We start from the raw sequence: 26,000 nt of genomic DNA, 5'->3' as shown, positions 1-26,000 counted from the left end.
CATAGAAATAACTACAGAGGGAGAGTTTTCACCTCACCCTGTGAGGCCTTTTCCCCTGTGCAGAGCACACACATTACCTCTATGTGTTCCAGGATACATATAGTCCTAAAATAGTGTATATTACCTATACAGACAGAAAAGTCTCAGCCAAAATGATGGGAGGTATGTGTATTGTACATGTACATGTCTATGCCCTCAGTCAGGATCACAGAGCAGCCTCACAGAATGGGTCAGTTTGGAAGGGACCACAGGGGGCTCACCTGGTCCAACCTCCCTGCTCACGCAGGGTCATCCTAGAGCACATTGCACAGGATTTCGTTCAGGGTCTTGAATATCTCCAGTGAGGGAGACTCCACAACCTCTCTGGGCAATCTGTTCCACAGTCACCTGCAGAGTAATGAAATTCTTCTTTATATTCAGGTGAAACTTCCTTTGCATGGTTTCTAACCATTGCCTCGTGTCCCATTGCTTGGCACAACCAAGAAGAATCATAGAATTACAGAATCATAGAATCAGATGGGTTGGAAAGGACCTCTGAGATCATCAAGCCCAACCCTTGATCCACTACCACCACAGTTACTAGACTATGGCACTAAGAGCCTGGCTCCATCCTTGTGCCACCCCACCTTTATATTTATCCACATTGATGATGTCCCCTCTTGGTTATCTCCTCTTCAGGCTAAACAGGCCCAACTCTCTCCATCTTTCCTTGAAAGAGAGATGCTCCAGTAACCCAGCCTTCCTCACTGCTCTCCACTGGGCCCGCTCCAGGTCTCTTGTACCGAGGAGCCCAGACCTGGACACAGCACTCCGGGTTCTGCCTCATCAGGGCTGAGCAGGGGGACAGGGTCACCTCCTGCTCCTCACCCTCGCCCTGGCCTGTCCGCCCGCCCCCACAGGGTCCCAGATGGGTCAGCACCCGCAGACGAAGCGGGCGGTTCCTCGCCGCCCCACAGGCGGGTCCCCGCGGGGAGCGGGCGAGGGGATCCCGTCCCAGGCCCGGTCGGGCCGGGCAGTGCCGGGCGGGCGGCGGAGGCGCCGCCAGGGGGCGCTGTGGGCGGCGGCGCTCAGGGCCGCGGCGGCGCGCGCGGCGCTCGGGCCCTCCCGCGGCTCCCGGACCCTCGCTCGGCGTCCGGCCCTGGATCGGGGCTCAGGAGGAGGAGGAGGAGCAGCAGGAGCGGGAGGAGGAAGAGGAAGGGAAGGAGGAGAAGCGGGACGGAGTGAAGAGGCGCCGCGAGGAGCCATGTCCGCGCCCGCCGGGCTGCCGCCGCGGCCCGCCGCCGCCACCGCGTTTTCCCCGGCCGGGCCCGGCGGGTCCCGGGAGGCCGCGGCCCCCGCGGGCGGCGCTCCGCGCTGCCACAACGGTGAGGGGCCGGCGCGGGCGGGAGCGGCTCCCGCACGGGGGGAGCGGCGCGGCCCCTGCACGGGAGGAGGCCCCTGGGGGTGCCGGGGGGGGCTGCGCGCCCCTTCATTCCCCCGGCGGGGCGGGAGGGGCCCGGGCCCGGTGGATCCGGGCCGTAACGAAGCCCCTGGGATGAAAGGCAGCGGGAGTCGCCGGGGCCGCTCGGGAAAGGCGCGTCCCGCTGCGGGGCCCGCGGCTGCGTGCGGGAAAGAGCTCGGGAAGGCGCGGCCTCTCCCCGCCTGGCTGCAGGGGCTCGGGAGAGGGGGATCCGCGCCTCGCTCCCCTCGCGGGTTTGGATGTGCCCGGTGCCGTGGCGCCTGCTTTGTGGCGTTTCAGGAGCGCTCTGGAGGCCAAGGCACCTCCAGGCCTCGGCGCTGGCTGCGGAGCGTGAGAACGGGCAGAAAATCGCGTTATTTTGGGTGAGAGTACTCGCTTCGTAGCTGTTTATGAACTTAAAAGTAGTAGGTGGGTAGGCGTTCACACAACTGGGTGTCGGGATTTGAGTTGAGCGAACAGCACTGGGCCAGTGAAATGTGGGTCACTGAAAAAGAAAGGCAGAATGGCTTAAAGTCACAAAATACTCGCATTTCAGGAGAGGTAGTGAAACTGACTGTGCTATGAATGAGAGTAATGAGCATACACTTCCTCATTTTCAAATTGGTGCACTATAAAATTAGTTATTTATTAATACACCACGTTAACTCTTCAAAATCCCTGCATGATCATCTTCTCCATGTAATGTTGGTTTGGTGTCTAAATTTGTCGCCTCTTGTTTGCCAAGATGATTTAACTCATGCTGTTAAGTCCTTTAGCCAGGCTGTATTCTGCCCAGGTGTTTTTCCTGAACGGATCAGTGTGCAGGGTAAGGACCTACAGAATCTCCAAAGGGGTGGTTAAGTGATAAGTACTTTTGTAGGCGTTGGGTAGGTCACTGAAGTGAATGAAAAGGAAGGTAATTAAACGGTAGATTTTAAGATATCAGTGCCCGGTTGTGTCCAAACTGGTATTGTAATGCTGAGTTTTGTAAAAATGGTTCAGAAAATGCCAATTTATGAGGCTTTTAATAAAAAAACATGCCATTATCAGGACACAGCTACTACAGCATCAATAACCTGGAAGTGTTTTTACAGAAACAAATAGAAACTGTCATGCCTTCTCTTTGTGTTTTAACCTTAATGAAACAGTAATTTTAGAGAGCCATCATTACTGTTTGTTGTTTTAATTAGTTAACCCCATGTTGCTGCTAATATTTTTAGAAATGGCTTGTGTAAAATCAGGGAGCAAACCATTTATTTACTTCAAAATACTTTTTCTTTAATTCTGAGAAATTTATACACTCTTCACTAAGAGTCTTGAGTTTTTATTTTATAACTACTGTGGTTTTAAGATGTCTTAATGGTGTGTGTTTGATGACTTGTAGTCAATAACTGAATTTTTCATTTCGTGACATTCAGCAGTAGCATTCCAGAATTTTTAGATTGATGTGTCTGTTGTCTTGCAGTACTAATCTTCTGAAGTTATAACACAAGATTGAAGGCTTCTTTTTTTTTCCCTTTAATTGCAATAGGATGGGCAGTGTAGGGGGATAGTAACAGAAGAAGAATGTAGTGGAATTTTCCATTCTGTCTGATAGAAACTAAATTTCACAAAGAAGATTGTCATTGCTTTTGAAATTTAATTGTACATCATTATAATGGAGTTTAAATGCAGAATACTGAAGTGACTTGAGCTGTTTCTGTATTGGCCGAAAGAAAACACTAGAGCATCCTCTTGCATGTTTGGATGTTTAATTTCATAAAATGTGAATTTTTCAGGTAAAGCCGTGTAGTTACTACAATCTGATGAAGGAGGATCTGCTTTTTGCAGAAAGCAAGTGACCTGTTGTACATACGGTGGTACTTAAAAGGATGTTCAGTTTTGTTATTAGTAAATTTTGCCTCGTTCAATGACCAAGTCCATTTGAGATCCTTGGAGACTTTAGTTTTAGCATAACTTATAGTTGTTGTTGGGTTTTTTTAAGTTAACTTCTTGTGTGTATTTTATTAATTTTTACTTCTCTCTTACAACATTCTCAGTTTGATCCTGTACTGAAATCTCTGACTTTGGATCTTTTTGATAGTTTAATTAAATTTAATGAAGAGAATAGAGATGTGAAAGATAGGAAATCCCTGAATATTTTGTGAAAACGGGAAGCTGGGTGAATGAAGGAGTAGACATCAATTGTGTGACTGAGCTGTTGGGAGAGCTCAGCACTGGCTGGATTTGCTGGTTTGTTTGCCTGCAGTTGACAAGGGACAGCTGTGTCCCCTCTCCATCGCTAGAGGACATGTGAGGCAGCTGGGGGAGCCTTCTCTGGAGGTGGATAAAGGATGTTAAAAGTTTCAGGAAGCTAACAGGTGTTCTTGGATAGAAAGGAAGTTGGTGCTGTAGGACACATAGACTACATGCAGGTAGGGTATGTGGCAGATGGCTAAATTATTCAGCTGAGGGAATGCATGGATGTAAAAACAAACTTGACACTAGCAAGCGAATGTTTACTAATTCACATAGTGGTATAGCCATAGCACTGCTGCTTTTTTTGGGGGGTGGGGGGTGGCTCCTCCCTCCCTTAAAAAGTATTAAGATTTTTGGGGTTCACCTGTTAATGTCAATGTAATGATACATTATAACATTATATAAAGTTCTCATTTGTCTGTAGCAGGAGAGGTTCATGGCTTTCATTATAGAGACAATGTTTTAGAAGTACACCTTCTGTATGCAGCTAAGGTTTTCAGCTCCTTTCATGGAGTTTTTTGAGATATTTGTCAGGTGTTTAGGGAGGAAGGTGGATTACCTGAGACATCATGACAGATTGGGCAATTAAACATATTTCAAAATTATACTGAAGATGTATCGCGATTTCCAGTGTTGAAAACTGTCCAATTATCTAATCGTCATTAGTAGTTTCAGCTACTAGTTGCAGTACAAAAATTACTTTCTGCTCACATTCTTTATAATCAAATGGAGAAAAAACTCACTTCAGATAAAGGGAATAATCTGTCATCTGTAATTGTAAAACTTGCTTTCAAAGGAGCAGCAGTTTGAAATCAAAAATATAATTTTTCAAATGTTAGGCTCATCTGTCTTAGTGAGGTCTTTGTGGGATTTATACTCGTGTGTGCTTTTAAATCTATAGATGTTTCTACTTAAAAATGCGAATAAAAAGGACTCTGCATTCTAGATGCAGAGACTGACACCTTGTATTGATAATTCAGTGTCTATTTACTGTATGTGTTTTTAAACGAGAGCTAGATACTGGAAGACTTCTCAGTAGATGATTTGATATGCAACCTTTTATTTATAAGTCAGGTGCTTCTAAACTAGTTTCTAAATTATACCTTCTCAGTTAGTTTGTTCTGCATAGTTTAGTAGAACAAATGCACAGACTCTTCAGATAAAATATCTTCTCTTGCCATCTTAACTGACATAGCTGCTTAAAGCAGCAAGCCCTGACAGACATATTTGTGTATTTTTGAGTTTACTCTTTCAGGAATTAAAAAAGCAGGTCAAAGGTAAGGTGAAGTTCATGTAGCCATTAATGACCTGCTAACTCAAGATCATTATCCTTTAAAGGAGAAAAAAATAGGAGCTCTATGGAGCAGCTCCCACTTTTTCAAGAAAAAGGTGAATCAGAAGCATAGCAACATGCTCTCCTCAAAACTCTGAATGTAATTTTTTTAAAGCTCCTTATGTTTTCTCCCAAGTGCCTTTCTGTCTTTTGAGCCAGCAGTCCAAGTTACTGTTCTGCATTTTTTAAAGTTCTTTTCTCTTTGTCCAACTTCCTGTATTGTCAGTTATGAAAGGGCATTTTTAGTTTTATCAGAAAGCAGTTTTGGGCAGTATGTTTCTTGCTTACAGGGGTCTGTTAACAAATTCATTATTAAAATTGCCTTGCAAGTTAATCATAGGACATCTGGGTGTTACTTGGACAACAGTGATTTTTCAGAATTTCCAGACAAGAGAAGTAATGCTTAAGGTTCGTAATCATTGTAAATATAAGGGGGTAATCAACTATTCATTATTACTCCAGCTGTTTAGTTTGTGAGTGGGCCAGTGCTGTGTTTGTGTTTTTATTGACCAAGGGGTGGGAAATAACACAGTAGCAATTCAGCTTGATGTAAGCAATAAGGGTTGGTAATTTTCAGAAAGTAGGTTATCCAGACAAATGCATTTGTGGTTCACTAGAAAGTAAAAATAGCATTAAGGAAAAGAATGTGAGGAAGAACTTCCAGATTGATCACTTGGCATGAGAAAATCAGCTTGGACATAGTTAACGTCTCCAGGAAACAAGCACTTATTTGACCCTTGCTGGACCAGTATGTAATTAACCTGAAATGTTGCAGAGATAGTTGTAGAGGTAAGAGGGGTCAGTTTCTCTGATATCAACATCTCTTATTCCTGATGTAAGTAACTGAAATGATGTGCCTTGTCAAATACTCTGTAGTTTCATAAAAATGTCAGTCAGTTTTCCCTGAAAGCATAATATGTAAAACATAGAAGACAAATACAACTGCCCTGCAGCACTTCATCTTGATCGCTATATTGAAGATTTGTAAGGAAGAATACCTCCACTGTTATATATTGACATACTGGTTTGACTGCAGCTTTTCATTTTCCATATTCAGGCAGTTCCTTTAAGGCATACTCTTGTATTCAGACACTTAGAAACATCAGTTTGGTGCTTACTGTTGCCCACTATTTGTTTAAGTATTAACCTCCTAAAAACTCCTAAAAAAATATTAAAAATACAAACAGGAGGCAAACAATCTTGGTGTGGAAACCTCCTTTGCTAATGGAAGCAATCCATTCTACTGCTGCTTCTGTGTGTGCTTGCAAATTACTTCAAATACTGTATTTGCGTGTGTTATACTTGGTTTGTTCTCTTGCTGCTGATGGGAACTGGTCTCAAAAATAGTGACAGAAGACAAGGAGAAACCAGTTGTTTGTTAGTTCAGTTACAGAGTCCATTTGCACTACTAGCAGATGCACCTTTAATGCATGTGACATTTTCTCTTCTTTCAGGCCCTGTGCAGAGTCAGATGCAGTTTCCCCCTGGCTATGGCTCACATCCTCCAAACTACAGTGCGCCTTCAGGACACTATTCCCAAGTGCCCAATAAAGCTGCTGCTTCACATCTGGATCATCAGTATAGAGCCAGTTACTACCCTGGTTACTATTCAGCACCAGCACAAAACGTTATGACACCTTCTGTAGGTAGCAATGTGTTGAATGCACAGGGACCGCAACAGCTGTACAACAAAACTCCTCCCCATACTGGGGGGTCAAGTGACGGACCTGTTCAAGGAGCAATATCATCTGCATCTTACTTACATATGAGTGCTCAGCAGTCGTATTCAGCATTTGATAATCACTACAGCACTTCTGTCAGCTCTTCGGTTGCATCTCAGGGATTTCCCCTTAATTCCGATCCCTACGCCATGCCTGTGGTTTCTGGTGCCATGTATCCTAATGTTTCCTATCCTCCCGTGGCTGCTGGCAGTGCGTATGGGCAGACATTTACCTCTCAGAGTCTACCTGCTGTTGGACAGTTCAAAGAGACAAATGCATTTTCTAGCCAGAGTACTTCTGTACCTCATTCACTTCAACAGCATGTTCCCGTGGGATACAATACAACATTATCAACTATTTCATCTGCCCAGTCTGTTCAAGACAACCTCTGCAGGAATCTCACTGGATCCGTTGCTAAAGTAAACAACCAAATAAATACAGGTATTGTATTATTTGAAGGATAGTGAACTTTCAGATTTGTCTGTGAGACATCAGTAATCATGTGCTTTTGTTGGGTTGTGCTTGTTCACTATGTGAAATTCTGTACTGTAATTTCAAATTCTGTCCTTATTCATTCTTGAAGCTTTTCTGATTTGGTTACCGCAGTCCTCACAATAGCAACTGCGTGTTTCTATTGAGAGATATATAATTTAGATACACTAGAGAATGGTTTTAGTTTATTGGTGTGTTTTTCATGTGAGTGGCCTCGAAAGGGAGTTTTTTCATTCAGTTGTGAAGGAATGTGTAATTTCTGAAATATGTCTGTTAATCACAGACATACTTTTTTCCTTTTCTGGCTAGAGAATTTTTTTAAGTCATGATTTAAGTTGTTCCTTTAAATTTTGTCTAAGTGAACAGACACATGCACTTTTCACAAAGTTCAGAAAAAAGTGAAACCCTACATGGGTTTGGAGGCAATTGCGGGTTTTTTAATTAATATTTTTGGTAAGTATTTGAAAGAGGAAGTTGTAGCTGATTTTTCTAAGCAACAACTTGATGGTATTAGTATGGATGTAGCTATAGAGAATGAAGTTGTGAAGGTGCCAACTGAGGGCAAGTACGTTCAACCCTCACTTCTTTCTATAGGAAAACAGTACAAATTCATGAGGTAGGCAGTACTTAGTAGGAAGCATGGAAAAGAACAGAGATGTAGGAGTGACTCCATGTTGAAAGATCTTTGTCTACAGCTGAGAGAGCAAGAGCATGTGCAGAAAGATTCTGGTTTTCTTTCTACACTCTGAATTTTCTGACTTCATGCAGTTTTGACTTTTATGCTTTGCCAGACTATGGCTTGCTAGAATGTTTCCTTTTTGTGCTTACATATTTCAGGTTATAGTCTAACACTGAAATTGTTTTAGGAGTTCTTGTAGCTGAGGTTTTCTAAGACCAAGGACTTAGGAAAGAACATGGCTTTGATGATGGTAAAGCTTTGTCTGGGAAAGCATTTAAGCTTGAATCAAGCTCATCCAATCCATAGTTGGAATTTGGTTTCAATATTGCTTTCCCCTGCACCAGACTAAGATGCAGAGTGTCATCCTTAGCTCAGTTTTATTACTTTGAGTGCTAGTAGATTTGAATTCTGTCTTGATGAGGGGCTCTGTCTGATTTTCTTCAATATTTTAAAACCATGAAACAAAATACAGATAAAAAAGAAAAATAGGGAGCTCCTTGAAAAGCTTCTGAAGTTAGTGGCATTTCATGATTGAGCATAAAAATGAATTCTTTCAAGGACAGAAGGTTTAAAACTCTGGCCAAAAAAATTGATTCCTTTGAATGCAGAATCTGCAGCTGGACTTCAAAGAATGCAGATATCATTCCAGAATAGTACAATTTGCAGTAGACATATGAAAACAACTTATTGTTTGTTTAAACTGTTAATGTTTCTTTTACAGAACTTTTTAATTTCAGTGCTTGTTAATTTTATTTCCTTTGGAGGTATTTTGAAATCCGTGATTTGTTCATAGCAATATTTTTTTTTAAGGAGCAGCTGTTTTAAAGGTAGAACAGTGAAGCTGATCAGACCATGAAGAGAAATATGAGCAATAGAAGTTTCATTTCTGAACCACTCAGTGCTGCTTTCAAGTGGGTGACTGAGTTAGTGCATGGCCTCAAGAAAATGTAGTAATATTATACTTGAAGTTCAAAGAATTAATGATAGAATTGGCTGCGTTAGTAGTGTGTAATGGATACACACTTTACAGTTACGAAAATAAACACTGACCCCCTGTTTCTGTTATACTTGAGTAATACTGCAGTACCCGGTTTGTTTGCCAGACCGTGGGCATCCATAGTTAAACCACACTCAGACTCTTTCTGAGCTTGTAAAGCTGCTGATACAAGCATGTCTGTCTGGACATACAAGCTTGCACAGTGGACTGGATTGTGGAACTGATTTATCTGGAAAATAATTTTTTTCTCTTCCCTCTGAATCCTGGTGCAACCTCGGCACACGGATGATTCTGTATTTACTGACTGTGAAAGAACTAATAAAGATAGCAACTCATAACTAGGCTGAAGGAAGAGCTGGGCAGTTTCTTTACTAAATTTTAAACACTTGAAACCATTTTAAACCATTTGTCTGTGGCTAAACAAACTGCTTCCCATGATTTCTGACTTAAATATTTCCCAGTGCTGTCTTACTGTTCTCTGGTGGAGTAATTTTACATGTAGTATTCTAATTGTTTGCAGCCTTTAAAAAAAAGGAGTTAGATCTTGAAAACTTTTTGCTGGTTCTTGTACATCCTTGGAAAGGATCCAAGTACAATACAAAAGGAACATAAAGAAATGAGGAATGATTTGTCAGAAGGATTTTTTTTGAATACTTCATCCTCCCTGCTGTTCTCCAGGAAGGAAACAATGATGGAGAACAGTTGCTATTTGTTCTATGCGCAGCTTTTAGCAAAATTACTTGAAAAAAAAGAAAAATAAGTTATGCTGAAATTCATGAATGTGCTGTCTGTGACTGTAAGAAAATTTTGATACAGTATCCTACTATTAGTCAGGGTGCCAATAAAACAGTTTTCAATCATTGTGTCTATGCTGTGGAAGATGACCCCTTACAAGCCTTGAATTATAAATAAGCAAATTGTAGGAAGACTATCAGTCAGAATACTACTGTCTTAAGCTATTTTTCAGTAGCAGTTTTGTGCAGTCAGTGAGTACTGAAAGCTCTCTGTGGTGAGAGTGAAACCTTCTTTATGTAGAAGAATGATGTGTTTTCAATAAAATCTGTGTGTTCAAACAGGACTTACTTAGCAAACTTAGACTGACAAGAGTTTTTCAGAAGTTGTTTGGTTGCTGAATTATTTTTTACCTGAATCAAAAAAGTTGTGAGCATTGGACTTTTATTTGGTTGCTTTAAAAAAATCCAGTTTTATGTATGACCTTGCAAAACCCTCCAAATACTGAATCTGCTAAGATTAAACCCCTGAACTGCTATGTGTCATGTACTAAGGGAACACAACTGCAACAAAATCTTTTTCTAAAACTTTGGCATCCCCTGTCTGAAATAGCTGTATTTTCAGTGCAGCTTGCTGAGATTTCACTAGAAGAAAACAATGTATTTTAAAATGATTTTTTTTTCCTGGAATTTGAGTGCTTTTGATGAATTAATAGCCAGTGAGGATAATTTTCTTTGTTTTAGGAAGTATAAAGTAGGATATAAATATCTGTAATTTGAGATTTTTCTCCTCCTTGCAGGTTTAAACTAGTTTCATCCTGCATCCTCTCCTAGCTTTAAATTCTGTATTTCAGCAGAACAGTGTTGGTAACAATCTGTCCAAGAGTGTTGTTACACTATGTAAATAACATACTTTGTATTATTTTGGCTTTTTGTCTTTCTACGTCAGTACCTTTCTTTAATGTTTTTTCAGCTTGTTTCAGCTGAAATTGGTGCACTTTGATTATTCTTGGTACTTTCCAAGTCAGGATGGATATCAGCCAGAATGCCTAAATTTTACTGGACTCCTCCCTGAGGAGAGGGAGCTGGAGAACTCCTCCTGCAGGTGGCTGGTATAGGTTTCTTTGCATCCTGGCACAGACAGTCTGTCTGCTTGAGCAGGAGACACTCTTAATTTCATTATCTCACGCGCATACTTCCCATTATGTCAGAGCAGGATGTAAAGTCCTTGCTGCCCCAGTTCCATAGGAATGCAGGCTATAATCCTGTAAATCTGCTAATACAGGTGTGGTTAAAAAAAGGGGGAGGACTGCAGCCAGTACAAAAAGTCAGGGAAGTAGGACGATGTTAAAAAACAAGCTGCAGGGAGATGGCACATCTCTCACCAGAAATTGTATCTTATGTTGGGTGCAGGAAATCAAGGCTGCAGCTGGAGCAACTCAAAAAAGGATGATTCTTGCATCTCTTCTGAAAATTTGGGAAGATACTGTGGTGATAAGCTTTTTAGCTATGACCTGTAGGTCTCATTTGAGAAATTAAATAACAATTTTGTGATGATATATAGAGAACAATGATGAATTGCACTGCTAATTTGCCCAGTTCTGCAGATTCTTTCTGTAACATAGCTTTTAGCTGTAGATATTTATTCTTGATCACTGTTAGTGCAAGAACTGTTAATGGTTGAGAGGCTTGAAGGGAAAACAAAAGTGCACATTGAAGGTGAGAGGAGTTGAATTTGAAAAACAGAAAATACTGTGTCACTGAGAGTGGATTTTATATATATCACAGCCTGGCAAAACTCTTTGACTTCTCATGATATTGGTTGATGGGAATATTTTATGGCCTGATCATGTTTGTCCTGGATAAGCTGATGGGGAAACTTGTACTCTAAACTGATGTTCAGTCCAGCTTTGTCTTGAGCTAAAATAAGCCATTCTAAATTGATCTCTACTTATATATGATGGGCTTACATGTAATCATCTTACTGGCCAAAGGAAAAAAAAATTGATAGCGTAATTTCTCTAACCATCGATCATTTCACGTGATGATAGTTGCCAACAATGTATTTTTAAGTACTAACTTTGTCCAAGTGTTTCCTTGGTTACTTATGGCTTTCAAAAACTTCAGAGTCATCAAAGTAGATTTAACATATAATTTTGCAGGTTGGATTTTTGTACAAAGAAAAAAATACATTTTTTTCTCAGAGTTTAAAAACATTTTTTTACAATACATTTAAAGATCCATGTACTTTTGAAGAATACTGGATAACCCTTGTTTGAGAATAGATAATAGTATTTGGCAGGAAGTTATTATTTGGCTTAGAACATCGGGACACTGACATTGTAGTGTTTAGCATTGTTTACAGCAGTGCTGCAAACATTGCTATATTGACTTGAAATATGGAAAATACTGTAACCCTACAGAAAACACTGCTACAAAACCTGGGTAAGCACGTTAATGTGGCAAAGAAATTCCCTTGTTTTAATTGCATGTCTTGCTTGAGAAAGCTGTGCAGTCACTCTAATAAGAACATTTCTGCTGATAGGTGCTGATGCTGCCATGGGAAATCTGCAAGACAATGCGTAGAAACAGAGGTTATAGCAAGTACATTTCAATTAAAAAATACATTTCATAGAAAATTGTATGTATGTTGGAAAAATACATCATTTTGATTTTGATAACACTTGTGAAAAGACTGCATGTGTGCTCAGCTTTGTATTTGAAGATTGCAAAATGTATAAAAGTTCCATTAAGATAGTGAAAATGTTTGCTGTTAATTTTGACTATAAACAAGGAAAACAGAAGAATCATTTTAAGCCACCTCTTCACCCTCTAAAGGAAACCTCAACAACCTCAACCTGCCCATAAAGTTCTTCCAGATGTCACCTCCATTATTAAAGGAAAAGTCAGGGACTGTATGAACTACACAGCTCTATGTTCAGAGGAAGCAAAGTTAATATTACCTGTGCGTCCTCTAGTGAATTCTGTAACTTTAAGGAGTGCAGATGGTGAATTGTGTTCTTGCCTAATTTCTGTGTCTGTTTACTGAGTATTATTGGTCATACCATTTCCTTTCTGTTCTCATTTTTAACAACTTGGTCTGTCAGAGTTTTTCTAGAAAGAATCACATAATATAAATTTTTTGTTTCTAAACAAAGTGACCCTTAGTTAAGAGCTAACTTTTAATGAAGTTATGTTTTCCTTACCTGACAGGAGTTTCAACCAAACTGTGTCAAATCTCTCAAAGCATTAATTTGACTTTTTTTAAAGCAGATTATATCTAGTCCAGATGTCTAAAACGCATCAGAAGGTTTGTGGAGTACTCAGGATTGATTGAAACAGACTTGCTTGGAGTATGGGTCCCATAATTGAGTACCAAAGTTGCAAAGTGAAGGAGGCAGAGTACTGGTCTACTGCACAACAGACTTTGAGGTTTCCTGACTGTAGGAGGGATGTTGAGAGGGAGTTATTTCAGATAGACTATATTCTGCTTAACTGTAAAGAGTAACTTGTAAAAGCATAGAGTTGTGTGGATGTATCAAAAATTAGCTTGTGCTTAGTCTGGATCTTACTACATTGTGCTTTCCTTTTTGCTGTTAATAGACAGAGTACTTTGCTCATTATAACGGAGTTTTAGTATTACAGGTACTTAATTTTTGAAAGCAACCAAGCTGTCCATATATATTTGTTTGAAGGCATCTCTCTTTGAAGTACTGTATTGTTTTTTGTAGTTACTGTGAAATGGAATGTGACTGCTTGTGTTGTGCAATTGTCTGTGCAAGTACATACAAAGGGTTCCTGCTTTCTGCTGTTGTTTTCAGGTGGCATTGATTCTTCACAGCCCGTGCACTCAGTGAGCCAGAATGTTCCATTTACCAAGCCTGGGGTTGGAACATCTGCTTCCTCTGCTGTGGTCTCATCAGTAAGGTCACCTGCTCCAAGCCTTTCCTCGCAGCCATCATCTTCACCATCTGTTACACAGTCGCCAGAGCTGGCCCTTCAGGAAGGTATTAAGTGGGAATGGGAAGTTAAAGTACAGACTTCTTCTCTGTTCCACATGCACATGCTGGAAGTTTTATTGCTGCTTTTCTGTGTTTGTCTGACTGGAGCACATCTCTTGCTTCTCATCAGGCTCCCTTAGTGTTCTTGTTTTATGTCACATTGGTTTTAGCTTCTCTTAGCACTTGTGTTCAATTTTCTTTGTCCATATGTTGTCTTTGGCTTGTTTGTCTTGTTGGCAGTCTCACATGTCTCTTGCTCAAAAAACCCTACTTCTGGTTCCCTTATTCTTCTGAAAAGCTGGTCGTTACTTTAACTTCTTAGAAGATGGTCTTAAAAGTAACTTTTGTAATTAGTCTGTATTGAAAAATGAAGTGTAAACTAGCAATTTGCACTGGGAAACAGTGAGTTTGAGTATTAAGTTCAAACTGGTAGAATTATTCCATAGCTATAACTGCCCATGGAAAGCTGCTGCAAGAGTTCTTGTGGGAAAACAGAGTTTTGCTATAAGCTCCTTCCTACTCTGATGTTGATAGCATCTTGACAAAAAATCAGTTGGATCTTTACCCTTCTTCAGTCATTTTAATCTTACACTGATGTTTTGACTTGCCTCTTGATTGTTATATGTTTCTGTGTCTAGTATTCCAAATCTAATTTACTGCACAATTTTTGTCTATGTTTTCTCTTGCTAATTTCAGAATTTGAAATTCTTAAAGAACTCTTTATGAGAGGTGGAACTAGGGATTAGTTTTATCCAGAACAATGTGATATGTCTGATATTCAAAATAATTCTCCAAAGTATGGTGTGTGATTGTCACATCATATTTTTTTATTCTTAAATTTCAAAATCATCTGATAAAAATATCTAAATTACCCCTTATATTCCATTTTCTCCTTTTTCTGGTGGAATGGAGAATATAAGTTGTCTGTGAATCATCTATGTATATCTTACAGGCAAAAAAATAATTGTCCATTGCTATAAAGTCCTATGTGCAGTGTACAATTCTGAGAAAAATAAATCAGGTTTTGGAACTGTGGCTCTTGCACAGTTTTGTGATTGATTTTGGTGATAGATAGAATTTGTATTGTAGGTGTGCTTGCTAGAAAAAAAATGTTGCTTCGTCTTCCAAAGAAATTGCAAACTATGTTTCTAATGAGAAAAAGGATTTTAGCTGTTTAACCACCATTGCCTTGACATGCAATTTATATGTTCTTGCAGTGATTCTTGTAAAATGTGTTACTGTAACTACAAATCACTGCAGTCACTGCTTAATTCTTCACTAAGTCCAAATGCTTCCATATAAGTGAAGGTTAATGCAATACATAGCTGAATGAGCACACTTTAAAACCAACAATATATTGGCATTATAAAGATAAGTTGTCAGGAGTTTGCACTGATCTAGTTTTATTTGCATCAGTATAATCAATAATAAATCCATTTACATGCCATCACGCACGTATCTTTCTATGTTTAGATGATGTTTTTATGGACATTGGAAGACTTCAGACTCTTCCTTAGTTTCATTTGAGGAGTCTGAAATACATAATGTGCTCTTGCGATACTTCTTTAACAACAGTGAAATGTGGTAACTTCATTTGTGGAAATGAACCTACTGAAAAAATAGAACACACATAGTGAATATTTTTCTGGGTTAGAATTCCAGGTGTCTTTCTCATGAAGACATTAGATGGACTGATTTTTTTTTTTTTTGGTATTATAATAGAATACTGTTGTCTACATGAAAGCATTTTGAAAAACCAGTTGGAGTTTTAAAAGTGGATTTCATTATATTAGGCTCCTATTGGGGCATTCCTATACAGAATTTAAAAATTCTAATTATTTACTTGGCTGTTTTCTAACAGGTCAGAAACCTTAAAATGTATTAAAACCTATTTAATCTTACATAACTATGTATACAAATTTAATGCAGATAAACCAATTTACTTGAAAACAGCATCGTAGACATAAAATTTGAGATTTTTTGCCCTCTTGGATGTTATTTGTAGACTTTCTTAGGTTTTATGTTGGGGAGTGGAACTGATGAGTAAATAAAACTAATCTAAAGCAAAGACTTTAAGAACAGAGAAGAGGAGGGCTCATTTTGTAAGAACTACTATTTCTAATATTAAGATCTTAATGCTGTAGTAAATTTGTTGAAAATATGAGGGTTATGGGTAGACAGTTAAAGACCTTCAGAATATAGTTTGTATTTGCATGTAGTTATTGCATTTGTTGTTTCTGGTGGGGCCTCCATTAGGAAACTTTAACCGTATCAAATGTGCACTTTATGTTTTAAAGTCTTCTGTGACATGGTGATTGAACTTTAAATACATAAATAGTTTGGTTATTTCATAGGCAAATAAGTCATTATGCCAGTTGTATCTTTTGTGTCCTCCCACCTATATTTCTGGGTGTTTGTAAATCATAGTGGGATAAAGCCTTAGAGTGCAATACTGTTATAATACAGGTACACTGGTCACAGGGTTTAGAAATTTCCAGTCCAACAAATCTGTGATGATTTGAATTATGTGGTTGCGTTTTAAGCCAGATTTATGGGATAACCTGACTCAAAATAAATAATGGTTTCAAAATTAGCCTTTGCAGTTTTAGAAGTGAAAGATTTTAATGTTATTGGCAAATATGTTAAAGATACTAAGCAGAACTGAGTTGTCACAACGGAAAACATGATTAGGCACATGATGGCACTTGGAACTGCTGCCTGCAGTCACCCATTTCTGCCCTTCGGTTTGTTTTGTCCCCTGTGTTGACCTATTGGTAGCATTGGTGGGCAGTGAACTAGAATGGGTCATCCTCTCCACCTGAGAATGACTTTTTAAGCTCAGGGTTGGGGTTTTTTTCTGGACAGTTGTACTAGCACAACACAAGAGTATTGTAAAGGCAGAAAATTATGGTACTGTTGGCAATAAAAATAAATCCACACAATCTCTTAAGGCTGATAAGAATCAAACCTCCAGAGGAATCACAGGGACATAGTTTATGATTCCTAAACTTCTGTGTCACTAGCATATATTTTTAATCTATTTTTTCTGTATTCTTTCTGAACACGTGCTACATCCTTTGTATTAGTGTATAGTAACTGGAAAAAGGGGAGTTTTAGGAATAGGAGGTTGTTTTGGTTTTTTCAAAAAAATAGTCCAAAGACTTCAAAGTAACATGAGTAGAATGACTAATTCAGTCCTTTTCTCTCATCTACGCATGCTTGGAATTTTTGCATTGTCATGCACTTGACAGGTAGATACCCTTTCTTTCTCCTTCCTATCTGTGTGAGTGATATTTATTAGAGATCTGTCTTTGCACCCTCACACTGTGTGCATCTTCTTTTACTTTGGCTCTCTCTGTTACACTGCATTTCTTCTTGTCATGTTGACTTTTTTTCCCTTTTACTTGCATGTTAATTACTTTAAGATTTTTTTCCTTCACAGTAATGCAGTTGTTCTCTCTCATTCCTCGGTAGCTCTCCCAGGCCTGAGAAAAGACAGTCTCCTTAGCTGTAGTCTGGTTTTGCACAGAGAATGATTTTCTTGTATTCTCCTTATCAAGTGGATCCAGTAAACTTCATAATAGATGGGACTAGAAATCAGTCAAATTATCCCTGTGTTTCAGCAGTATGGAAAAACTGAAGCACTGTATGTCCTCAATTGCACTTGGGATGATTTTTCCTTTGCCATTGTGACTACTTGAATTGTGGAAGAACATTATTGGAATTGTATGAGTATTAATCCACTAGATAAAGGAGTATGTCACTCTCTACTTGCACTAACTTCTCTGTGAAAGTTCAGCTTCACAAGAATGTTGTTACGTAGTTTTGCTTTGTTTTCTTTTTACTTCAGTGTTGGAATAGATACTCTTCACCTTGAGTCGGTTGTTTTTTTCTTAAGTAAAATTGAAGTGCTCCTCTTGGGTTCATTTGCTAACCCTTTTTAAAAAAGCCATGAACCTAACAGCATTTATAGCCCACAGTTTGAACAAAATAAAGGTTGATATAGTTGATTTAAGTTGTGGATGGAGATATTATTATTTACCAGGATGGTTTCAGATTATGCATAACGTGATACTTCTCTAGTGCTCTATAGTATTAAAATCAAGAATTCTACTCGGTGGTGCCACAGGGCTTTACAGGGGAAAAAACCCATCAGACTCCTAAGAATCTGAAAAATTTTGAAGAGTTTTGGAGAATTAGGATATTTTTTTGCCATAGTAATCCATTAGATACCTAAGAGACAAAAGTGATCACTTGCATTTTTTTAAGATGTCACTGCCTGACTACAAGCATATTTAAAATCCTTGCTAACCCTGCCTTGTGACAAGAGAAACTTAAGATTTCGAGATGCTGAAATTGCATCACTAACGTAGGAAATTATAAACCATTGCTGCATGCTTTACTCTGTTTTAAAATGGTATATTTATGTGTTGCTTTTGTGGATTGTTCACATACGTTTAGAGTAGATAAGAGCAAACAAGTTAAAAACCACCAAAAAAATCTAATAGGCTATGCTTTGAAGGTGACAACAGTTAACAGTTGTTGAGTTGTCTCCAGATATTAGAAGTGGATAGTATATTTAACTGCTTAAATATGGGTCTATAAGTCTGAATTTAGGCACTAATTTAAAAATAAGACAAACCAAATTTTCAGGTTTACTTATCTTGATTTTCACTGATAGTGTTGTGCTCTCTGTATGTGTGTTTGTATTCTCGTGTGTGGCAACAGCAGTATATTTCATTCATTTCTGACAGTGTTCATAATTCCAACATGAAGTATTTTTGTCTTAAAATGGGCAGATGTGCCAAGCAAAAGTTAATACTAAACATTTTCATAACGTAATTCGAATTTATCTGGAAATAACTCATTCATTTCTATGTATTAATTTGTGAAAGCATTCCACTGGACAAACTGATATTAAATAGATACGTAGGAAATCTGTTTGAGTTTAACTTCCTGCTACACATGCACATACACACATATAAAATTTTCTGCTAACTTCCATGTGCTACTAATACTTTGCTGAACTAGCCCACTAAGAATTGCTTCTAGGGTTGTAGATTTAACTTTTTGCATGTTGGGATTTTCTCTAGAACAACTAATTTCTCTCACTTTTAATGCAATGATTTGTGACTTTCGTTTCTCGTCTTTCCTGTCCGTCTGACTCTTATGTTTGTGCTTTCCACTTCACAGGCATGCAGTATGGTGGATATGTTAATAATCAAGCTAGCTCTGCACCAGCTCCCTTGTCATCAAGTTCAGATGATGAGGAAGAGGATGAGGAGGATGAGGAAGCAGGTTGGCTTTAGCTTTACACCAGTATCTTGTTCTCTTCTTACTCAAAGTTTTCTCCATATTTCCATCCCCTGAAACTTTTTCTTCCTTTAAGACAAAACATCACTCTGACTCATCATGTATCAAGTTAACTAGAAATTTCCCAACTGTTACTAGTGTAGTAAACAAAAAGGAGTTCAGTGGCCAACGAACGGGTCTTTTTTTGGTCCTATTAATATTTGATGTTTTATTGATCCAACAAAGTCATATTCACAACTTGCAAGACTCACAACATTTTTAGTATTTCCATTTGGAATGGGTTTTAAACTCTTAACTAGCTGTAGAACGTAGACTGATAATTGCTTATGTTAAGCAATGAGATACCGAGCATGAAACAAGTGTTTACCTTTTTTCTCATTTTACGCATAGGGAACTCTGAAATTAAGGTAGTTAAGTAAATACTGGAAGGTAGTAAGCGTGCTTTTTATGACTGTAAATTAATCTGTGCTGGGTTTTTTTCTCCTTCTAAGGTATATCTCTATGGTCAGGCATATAGATTCAGTTTTAATCTGCTTACTTTGTAGGAAAACTTTAAAAAAAAAGATCAACAAACTTTTTAAGAAGAAGTTTGTCCTGACAGATTGAAATGTTGCATGCTTGGTTGCAAGGATTCTGCCTGTGTTTTGTCAGAATGGCTTGGTTTTGTGAGTTTAATGTTTCTCCTCACCTTAGTTCCTTGAATTATGGTAACATTTTTTCTTTGAACTTATAGTAGTCTTTATATGAGTGTAAAAAGCTCTTTGAGAGAAGCATTAGACTACTGCCATTGTTGATAGATTAAAGTAACAGCACATACCTTGTGTTGATATACTGCTCCTGTTTGTATAAGCTGACTTTTAGTATTGATTTGGAATAGCAAACTTTTGTAACTTTTCCTATAAGCTTAGAATTCATGTTGGAACTAGTCAGAAAAAAGTAAGTGCCATATTATTCAGAATTTTATTAAAATAATTAAATAATCAACTTTAATTTTAATGGCCAGTCTTCGCGAGCGAAGATCCGGGGAAGGTCTTTCCACCTTCCAGCCTGCGCATTGGATTTTTTAGGTGAGACACAGTGTGCGCGGAACTGAGCCCACCCTTTAATCCTAAGGTTCATCTGCCGGGGCCAAGCGAGCTTGGACGGTGGCAGCGAGGTCCTCAGGACGTAGGTGGGTTGCCTTTAAGGGCTAACGAGCCCCACCTGCCCGGGAGTGGCCCTGACCAGGAATCGAACCCGGGTCTCGGCGGTGACAGCGCGGCACCTTTACCACTAGACCACCAGGGGCTCCTAAATAATCAACTAGAACACTGTGAAAATAGCTTAGTGTACTCATACTAATTTTGTGAAGAATGGAGCAAAACAATTATGACATCCAGATCATAATTAAGAACTTTGTGCCGGGTTCCCATGCCACGGTTTCTGTCAAAGGAGATGTTGATTGATTTGGGGTTTTTTTATTAATTGTAAGCTTTCTCCTATTATGTTGTTCCCTAAACAAAGTTTCATACTCCCTACCATCTTTCTCTGTGAAGTTCTGTACTTCACTAAAACCTGTAGTCTTGGCTGTATCATTGTATTTAAGTTTATCTTACGGAAAAGAGCGAAAGGGCACCCAGGTTCAGTACATAGGCTACCTGATTAATAAGCATCCTGTCACCAGGAAATTAATGTTAAGTCCTAAACAGGTTCAGTAGACAGGTTTCTAGCTCAGACTGTCCCACTGGTTTTATGAAAAATAGGTGTGGGAAATCTGGTTGCTTACGATTGTGTAACTTCTCAATTTTTTTGTTGACCTAAAAAAAGTATATTTTGGCTTTTCTATAGTAGGACTTAGCAAAGCTTTAAAAGCCCTGCTTTAAGAGTTCCTGCTCAGGGAACAAAGTAAAGAATCCTGTTTCCTTCAGTTTCTATAGTAGAAAGATAAAATCTTAGTTATGTTCTTTTATAACCTCCAGGATTTTTTAAAAGAAGGAAATACACAATGAAAATCTGAAAACTGAGATTTTGTGAATGTCACAATGTAAACTTTTATTTTAAATAATATATTAGTGTTATGGGATTTTTTAATAGTATTGGGGTATTTTAATAGTATTTTTGTTTTTTAGCTAAGTGCTTTAAAGGCACTGCCATGGTATTGCTGTGTCCAAAATGTGAGTGATTTCATAGGTAGGAGTTTCATAGGTTGGGAATCTCAGTTGAAGGGCAATCAAATCTCATGTCCCACCATTGAAGTTCCCCCTTGCAATGGAATGTCTGGTCATGGTTGATCCCTCTGAGTAGAACGGTATCAGTGAATCTTTTGAGTCTGTTCTGATACTCTTTCTGTCATGCTTCATGGCTTGGTGTGCTTTAAGGAGCAGATACATTTAACCTCCTCGGCCCTTTTTCTTTGGAAATGTACCTGAAATGGCATTGGAAGAGATGTTTTTAAATATTCTTTTGTTTGCAATATTTTACAATAAAATATAGAAGATCTATGCATAGGTTGAACTAAAAAGTAAGCAGTAAGAATCTGTTTAGTACTAACAACTATGTACGTGCTCATTGTGCTTTTTTTATATTGTCTAGTTAAATTTTGGTACTTACTTTTACATAGTTACTTTTTACTTTTGACTGAACCAAAAATAGTTGTTTATTCTGACTCTTGTCAATGATAATTGAAAATAGAAGCTTTAGATTGAAAGGAAACCAAGCTCTGAATTACAACAGTACAGAAAGGAGGGGAAAATTAAATACTTGACAGTTTGGCTTGAAGGTGGGGATGGTGCATAATCACTCTGAAGATCATGGGAATCTTCAGCTGTTTGCAATCTTCACTTTGTGAAGAAAGTCATGAATGGATATTTTAAAAATGTGCGTGGCTTCAGTTGAGGTACTCTAGAAAGAGCTTTTGGTTTAATAGAAAAAAAATTATTTCAAGAAAGAACTTTTTTCGTTGTTTTTGTCCTTTTCCTATCGATCTCTCTTGCTATTTGTTGGGTATGTCCTTGTTTGTTTTTTAGTATCTTGTTAATTATATCTTCCTCCCTCTCCTCTTTGCAGTGGTAATAGCTTTCATGTATTAGGGCTGAAGTGGTGGGGTTTCTTTCCAGGATCTTTCTTGACAGTTTCTATTCAAATACTAAGAAACAAATTCTCAGTCTGTTATTTATCAAAAGTTTGGCGTTTCTGAAGTACCTAAAGTTAAACTGTTTTCCTCCCCCAGCACTTGATAGTTCCTCTACTACAAGCAGTGCCTCTCCTGTTTTGAACAATTATGATGCCCTGGAAGGAGGTGGCTATCCAGGTAAGCAGTTTGTTTTGAATTGCTTATTTAAATGCTTAAATGTGGTTTTTTATTATTTCTGGTGTTGTTTGTTGTTAGTTAACAATCAGATGAAAGGAAATGCCTATGAAAGGAATGAGGGAAATCATCAGAGAAAACATACATGCCTTTTTTAATCACTTCACAGTTTTAACATTGAAGCTGACATAACCATTTAATAAAAATTCCCTGAATCATGTAATGCTAAGTGTGAAGGCAGCATCTTTTTCTAGATTATACTGTATGCCTGATTGTGTTGGCAGTAGCAGCTTCTAATAGTGGCTGACACACCACAGAAGTCTTGAGGGAGCAACAATATCGGCTTGCAGAGATGCTTGGATCAGGTTTTCTTCTTCTCTTTTTCTTCCTTTAAAGAAAATGGCACCTGTTTTGCTAATTTTTAGCTCTAAAGATATCAGAATTGTCAGGTTGCTTCTAAATGAACCTACTGATTGACTACCTTGGTCTTGAAATCTGTAGAGCTGCCATATTAAGAACAAGTGGAAAAGATGCTATTCGAAGTATGTTAGCTGGTATTTTAAATGATAATTGGATACATTTGGAGGGTCTACCCCTCTGGCTCTTTTTTTTGTATATCCCTGTGCTGCAGGGATATGCAGGAAAAACTTGCATCAGAGTTATAAACTGCAAAAGAGACCAATTATGCTTAGTTTCTCCTCTACCACTTATAATACTGGGAAAACATAAGGCTCAGCTGACCAAACTATTCTCTAAATGTAGACACAGCTTTTAATGAAGTCACTGTAGAATTATAGAATAATTTTAGCTTTATGTTGGACAGTATTCAGCAGTGGTAGAACAGAGACTAAGCATGAATGGTCTCTTGTGGTTTATATCAAATATATGTATTGTAATAAAATGTGGTTCTAAGAATTTTTTTCTTTTTTTATTCAACTGAAATACTTTTCTTTCAAGTTACCTCTTTTTTGTAAGGCAACATTTTGTTAGTAGTAACGCAAGTCTGTGGTCATTTTCCCATATATGCCATCTTTGTCAGTCTAATTGCAGTAATCTTCCTTGCTAATTTATTTTTTCAGTGCAGAAGAATAACTTGATGGATAATGAAAAAATGTACAAATGGAAATGTGATTTGTGAAGCATTTAGGAATTTAGATTAAGAAGGAAATATTAAGTATATTCAATACTTGTGGGATTTCTTTTGTCCATTCAGATACACGTTCTGTGACCAGCAGCCCAGTTCCTGCTCCATCAGTCCCACAAACATCAAAAGCTTCAAAGCCCTTTGGTTATGGATATCCAGCACTGCAGCCTGGCTACCAAAATGCAACACCACCTACTCCTGTGCAGCCCAGTAATCCAGGACACCATCCTGGTTTCCAACACTATCCACAGGTTTGTATTTTTAATTTAAAAGTTACTTCATCAAGGAACTTCCTGGGAAAACCTTTTTCTACATGATATATTTCCCCTTTACTTTCAGTATTTTCTATTTTATTTTTTTAATTTCTGAGACAACAAATGTTAAGTATAATATTGATGTTGTAGCTCTGGATCTAAACTCATTGGAAGGCTTTTGAATGAAAATTTTAAGTGTGCCTCCAAGTAGTTAAGCTGAACAAGTTTTCTTCACCAGTTATTAGCAGCATCCACAGTTTTAAGGTTTGTTTCAAAGATCTGAACTTCAGTGATAGGCAACCATGAAGATGCATGAGGAGGTACTTGATCTGCATGTATTCAAGCACTTCTATAGGCTATGATCTCAAGCATTAAATGACCTTATGAGCAAGGCATGGCATAGGGTCCACATAAAAGAGCTCTGCAGAGCTTGTGCTGGCTGTGTGTGTGATGGAGCAGGCTGACTGCATCTGCTCTATTTTCCTGGTAAAGAGAGCACCAAACACTCAAGAAATTGTGTACAATCACCCGACTCCTGTCATACATGTGAATCACCTGAGTGCAGTGAAATCTGAAGAAGAGACAGACAGTGAGGAAAAATACAAATGCTGAAGCACTGTAGAGAAATGTGTGTGTGAAGGGGTCAACAAAAAGAAACGTACATTTACAAATCCCACTTTCTGAAATAAGGGCCAGCTGGCAAATAGAGTGAAACTGCTGTTGTAGGTGATCACAATTCCTTAGTGATCTGAGTGTAGCACCATAACTTAGTATAATATCCAGGAACGCTTTCACTGTTAGAGGTAATTAAAATGTGACCTGGAAGAAATTATTATTTTTTTTTTTTTAAATTGAAAGGATTGTCTTCATCTTCACTACAACATGAGATGCAGGTACGCTCTTTTCAGGAGTACACAATAGAAGAAGAGCAGTTGCAGCAAGTGAATTCTGGTTGGACACATAAAGAGAGAATTCTTCAGGATGTGAGTGGGGAGAACTAGAACAGATTGTGCTGTGAAATTGGCAATTCTTAGGTATTATCAAAACCCAGCTGGACAAGTCTAAGCTAACTTTCAAGTTGTTTTTTAAACAACCTAATCTAACTTTTAAGATAACCTTGTTTGAACAAGGGGTTAGACTACCAGACCGCAAAGGCGCCTTCCAATCTAACCTTTTCTCCTCTTCTATGGTTTTAATTTAAAAATAAATATATAAAAGCAGTGTCTGTAACTTGGAAAAGTTACATTGCAACAAAAGTTACACTGCAGAGTGCAGGGAGGGAAATTGTGTCAGCTTTTCTAGTTATTTGTTTTCTTATGCCTGGAGAGATTGAAGGGTTATATGCGGCTGACTTCCTGTGTTCATTTGTGTCATGAATTCGAATTTTGTCCAATGATACATATTATAAGGTATGTCACATTTGTCTTAGCATTTTTAAATTTCTACCATACCACTCTCTTCTTGATTATTTGGGTTTGTTACTAACTGCTACTGTATCTTTTTTCAATACATGTCTGGAAGAAAGGGGACTACAAGAAAGTTTAAATCATGTTATTTAAACATAATTGTGTGTTTACCTATTTGTCATGCTCTTACCTTTTTCAGCAATATCCGGGTGTGAACCAACTGTCCTCTTCCTTAGGAGGGTTAAGTCTACAGCATTCTCAGCAACCAGAAAGCTTGAGACCAGTAAACCTTACACATGATAGAAATATTTTGCCAGTGTCTTCAGTTCCAGCACCTGTGCCTAACTTGAATTCTGATCTTAGGAAATTAAACTGCAGTCCAGAGTAAGTGTACTGTGTCTAGAACGGCATCTTACGTTTTTCAATAACTAATAATTATTTAAAGTGTCAAAAAATGGCTAAACTGACTCCTGACTTTAAAATGGTCGTAATGAGTTAATAAAAACTCTTTCACTTGAAAACAAGTTTATCCTCTGCATCCTTACACAAGTGTTGAAACTGTCTTGCCATCAGAATACATTATATGCAGTGGGAGTGTAGCTTATTTCTTAATATTTTGAGAAGTCTGCTTAATCTTCACCTTTAATGTTTTATCCATTTAAAAAAAAAATCTTTTAATAAACACCTTAATGTTATGCAGTAGAATATTTTTGTAACATTGCACGAGATTTTTTTCCAGGAAAGTATTATGATCATGCCTGAATACATTGAATAATGTATCCTTTTACCTCTAATTAACATTAGTGTTATCAAGTATCCCAGGTCAAGTGCAACCAGGTACAATAGCAAGTGCTATTCCCCAATGATTTTATTTATAATACCAAAATAAGTATTCTTTGTTGCCCAAAGTGACCGTTACTACTCTAGTGACAGCACACAGTCCCACAAGAAAACAGAAATCAGAAAG

The 26,000-nt window shown here is 38.3% G+C and overlaps 1 protein-coding gene across 4 annotated transcripts in view; it reads left to right on the top strand.

Annotated features, from left to right (window-relative positions):
• Positions 1-1,119: 1,119 nt before the first annotated feature.
• The window catches only part of SEC24B (SEC24 homolog B, COPII coat complex component), a 49,009-nt gene continuing 24,128 nt past the window's right edge, over positions 1,120-26,000 (top strand). Inside the window, exons 1-7 of one of the 4 annotated variants that reach the window (XM_050338140.1) lie at positions 1,120-1,364; positions 6,464-7,171; positions 13,451-13,636; positions 18,824-18,928; positions 22,152-22,232; positions 23,443-23,624; positions 25,233-25,417. In XM_050338140.1, the coding sequence (XP_050194097.1) occupies positions 1,244-1,364; positions 6,464-7,171; positions 13,451-13,636; positions 18,824-18,928; positions 22,152-22,232; positions 23,443-23,624; positions 25,233-25,417 (1,568 nt within the window). In that variant the 5' untranslated portion in view covers positions 1,120-1,243. The remainder of the gene's footprint in view (positions 1,365-6,463; positions 7,172-13,450; positions 13,637-18,823; positions 18,929-22,151; positions 22,233-23,442; positions 23,625-25,232; positions 25,418-26,000) is intronic. The other 3 variants (XM_050338143.1, XM_050338141.1, XM_050338144.1) reach the window with 3 other exon arrangements.

This window comes from Myiozetetes cayanensis, unplaced genomic scaffold (assembly GCF_022539395.1).
Source record: "Myiozetetes cayanensis isolate MyiCay16 unplaced genomic scaffold, myiCay2020 scf7, whole genome shotgun sequence".
NCBI classification, from domain to species: Eukaryota; Metazoa; Chordata; class Aves; order Passeriformes; family Tyrannidae; genus Myiozetetes; species Myiozetetes cayanensis.
The sequence above is the reverse complement of the archived record's forward strand: the minus strand, read 5'-3'. Positions and strand labels throughout refer to the sequence as shown.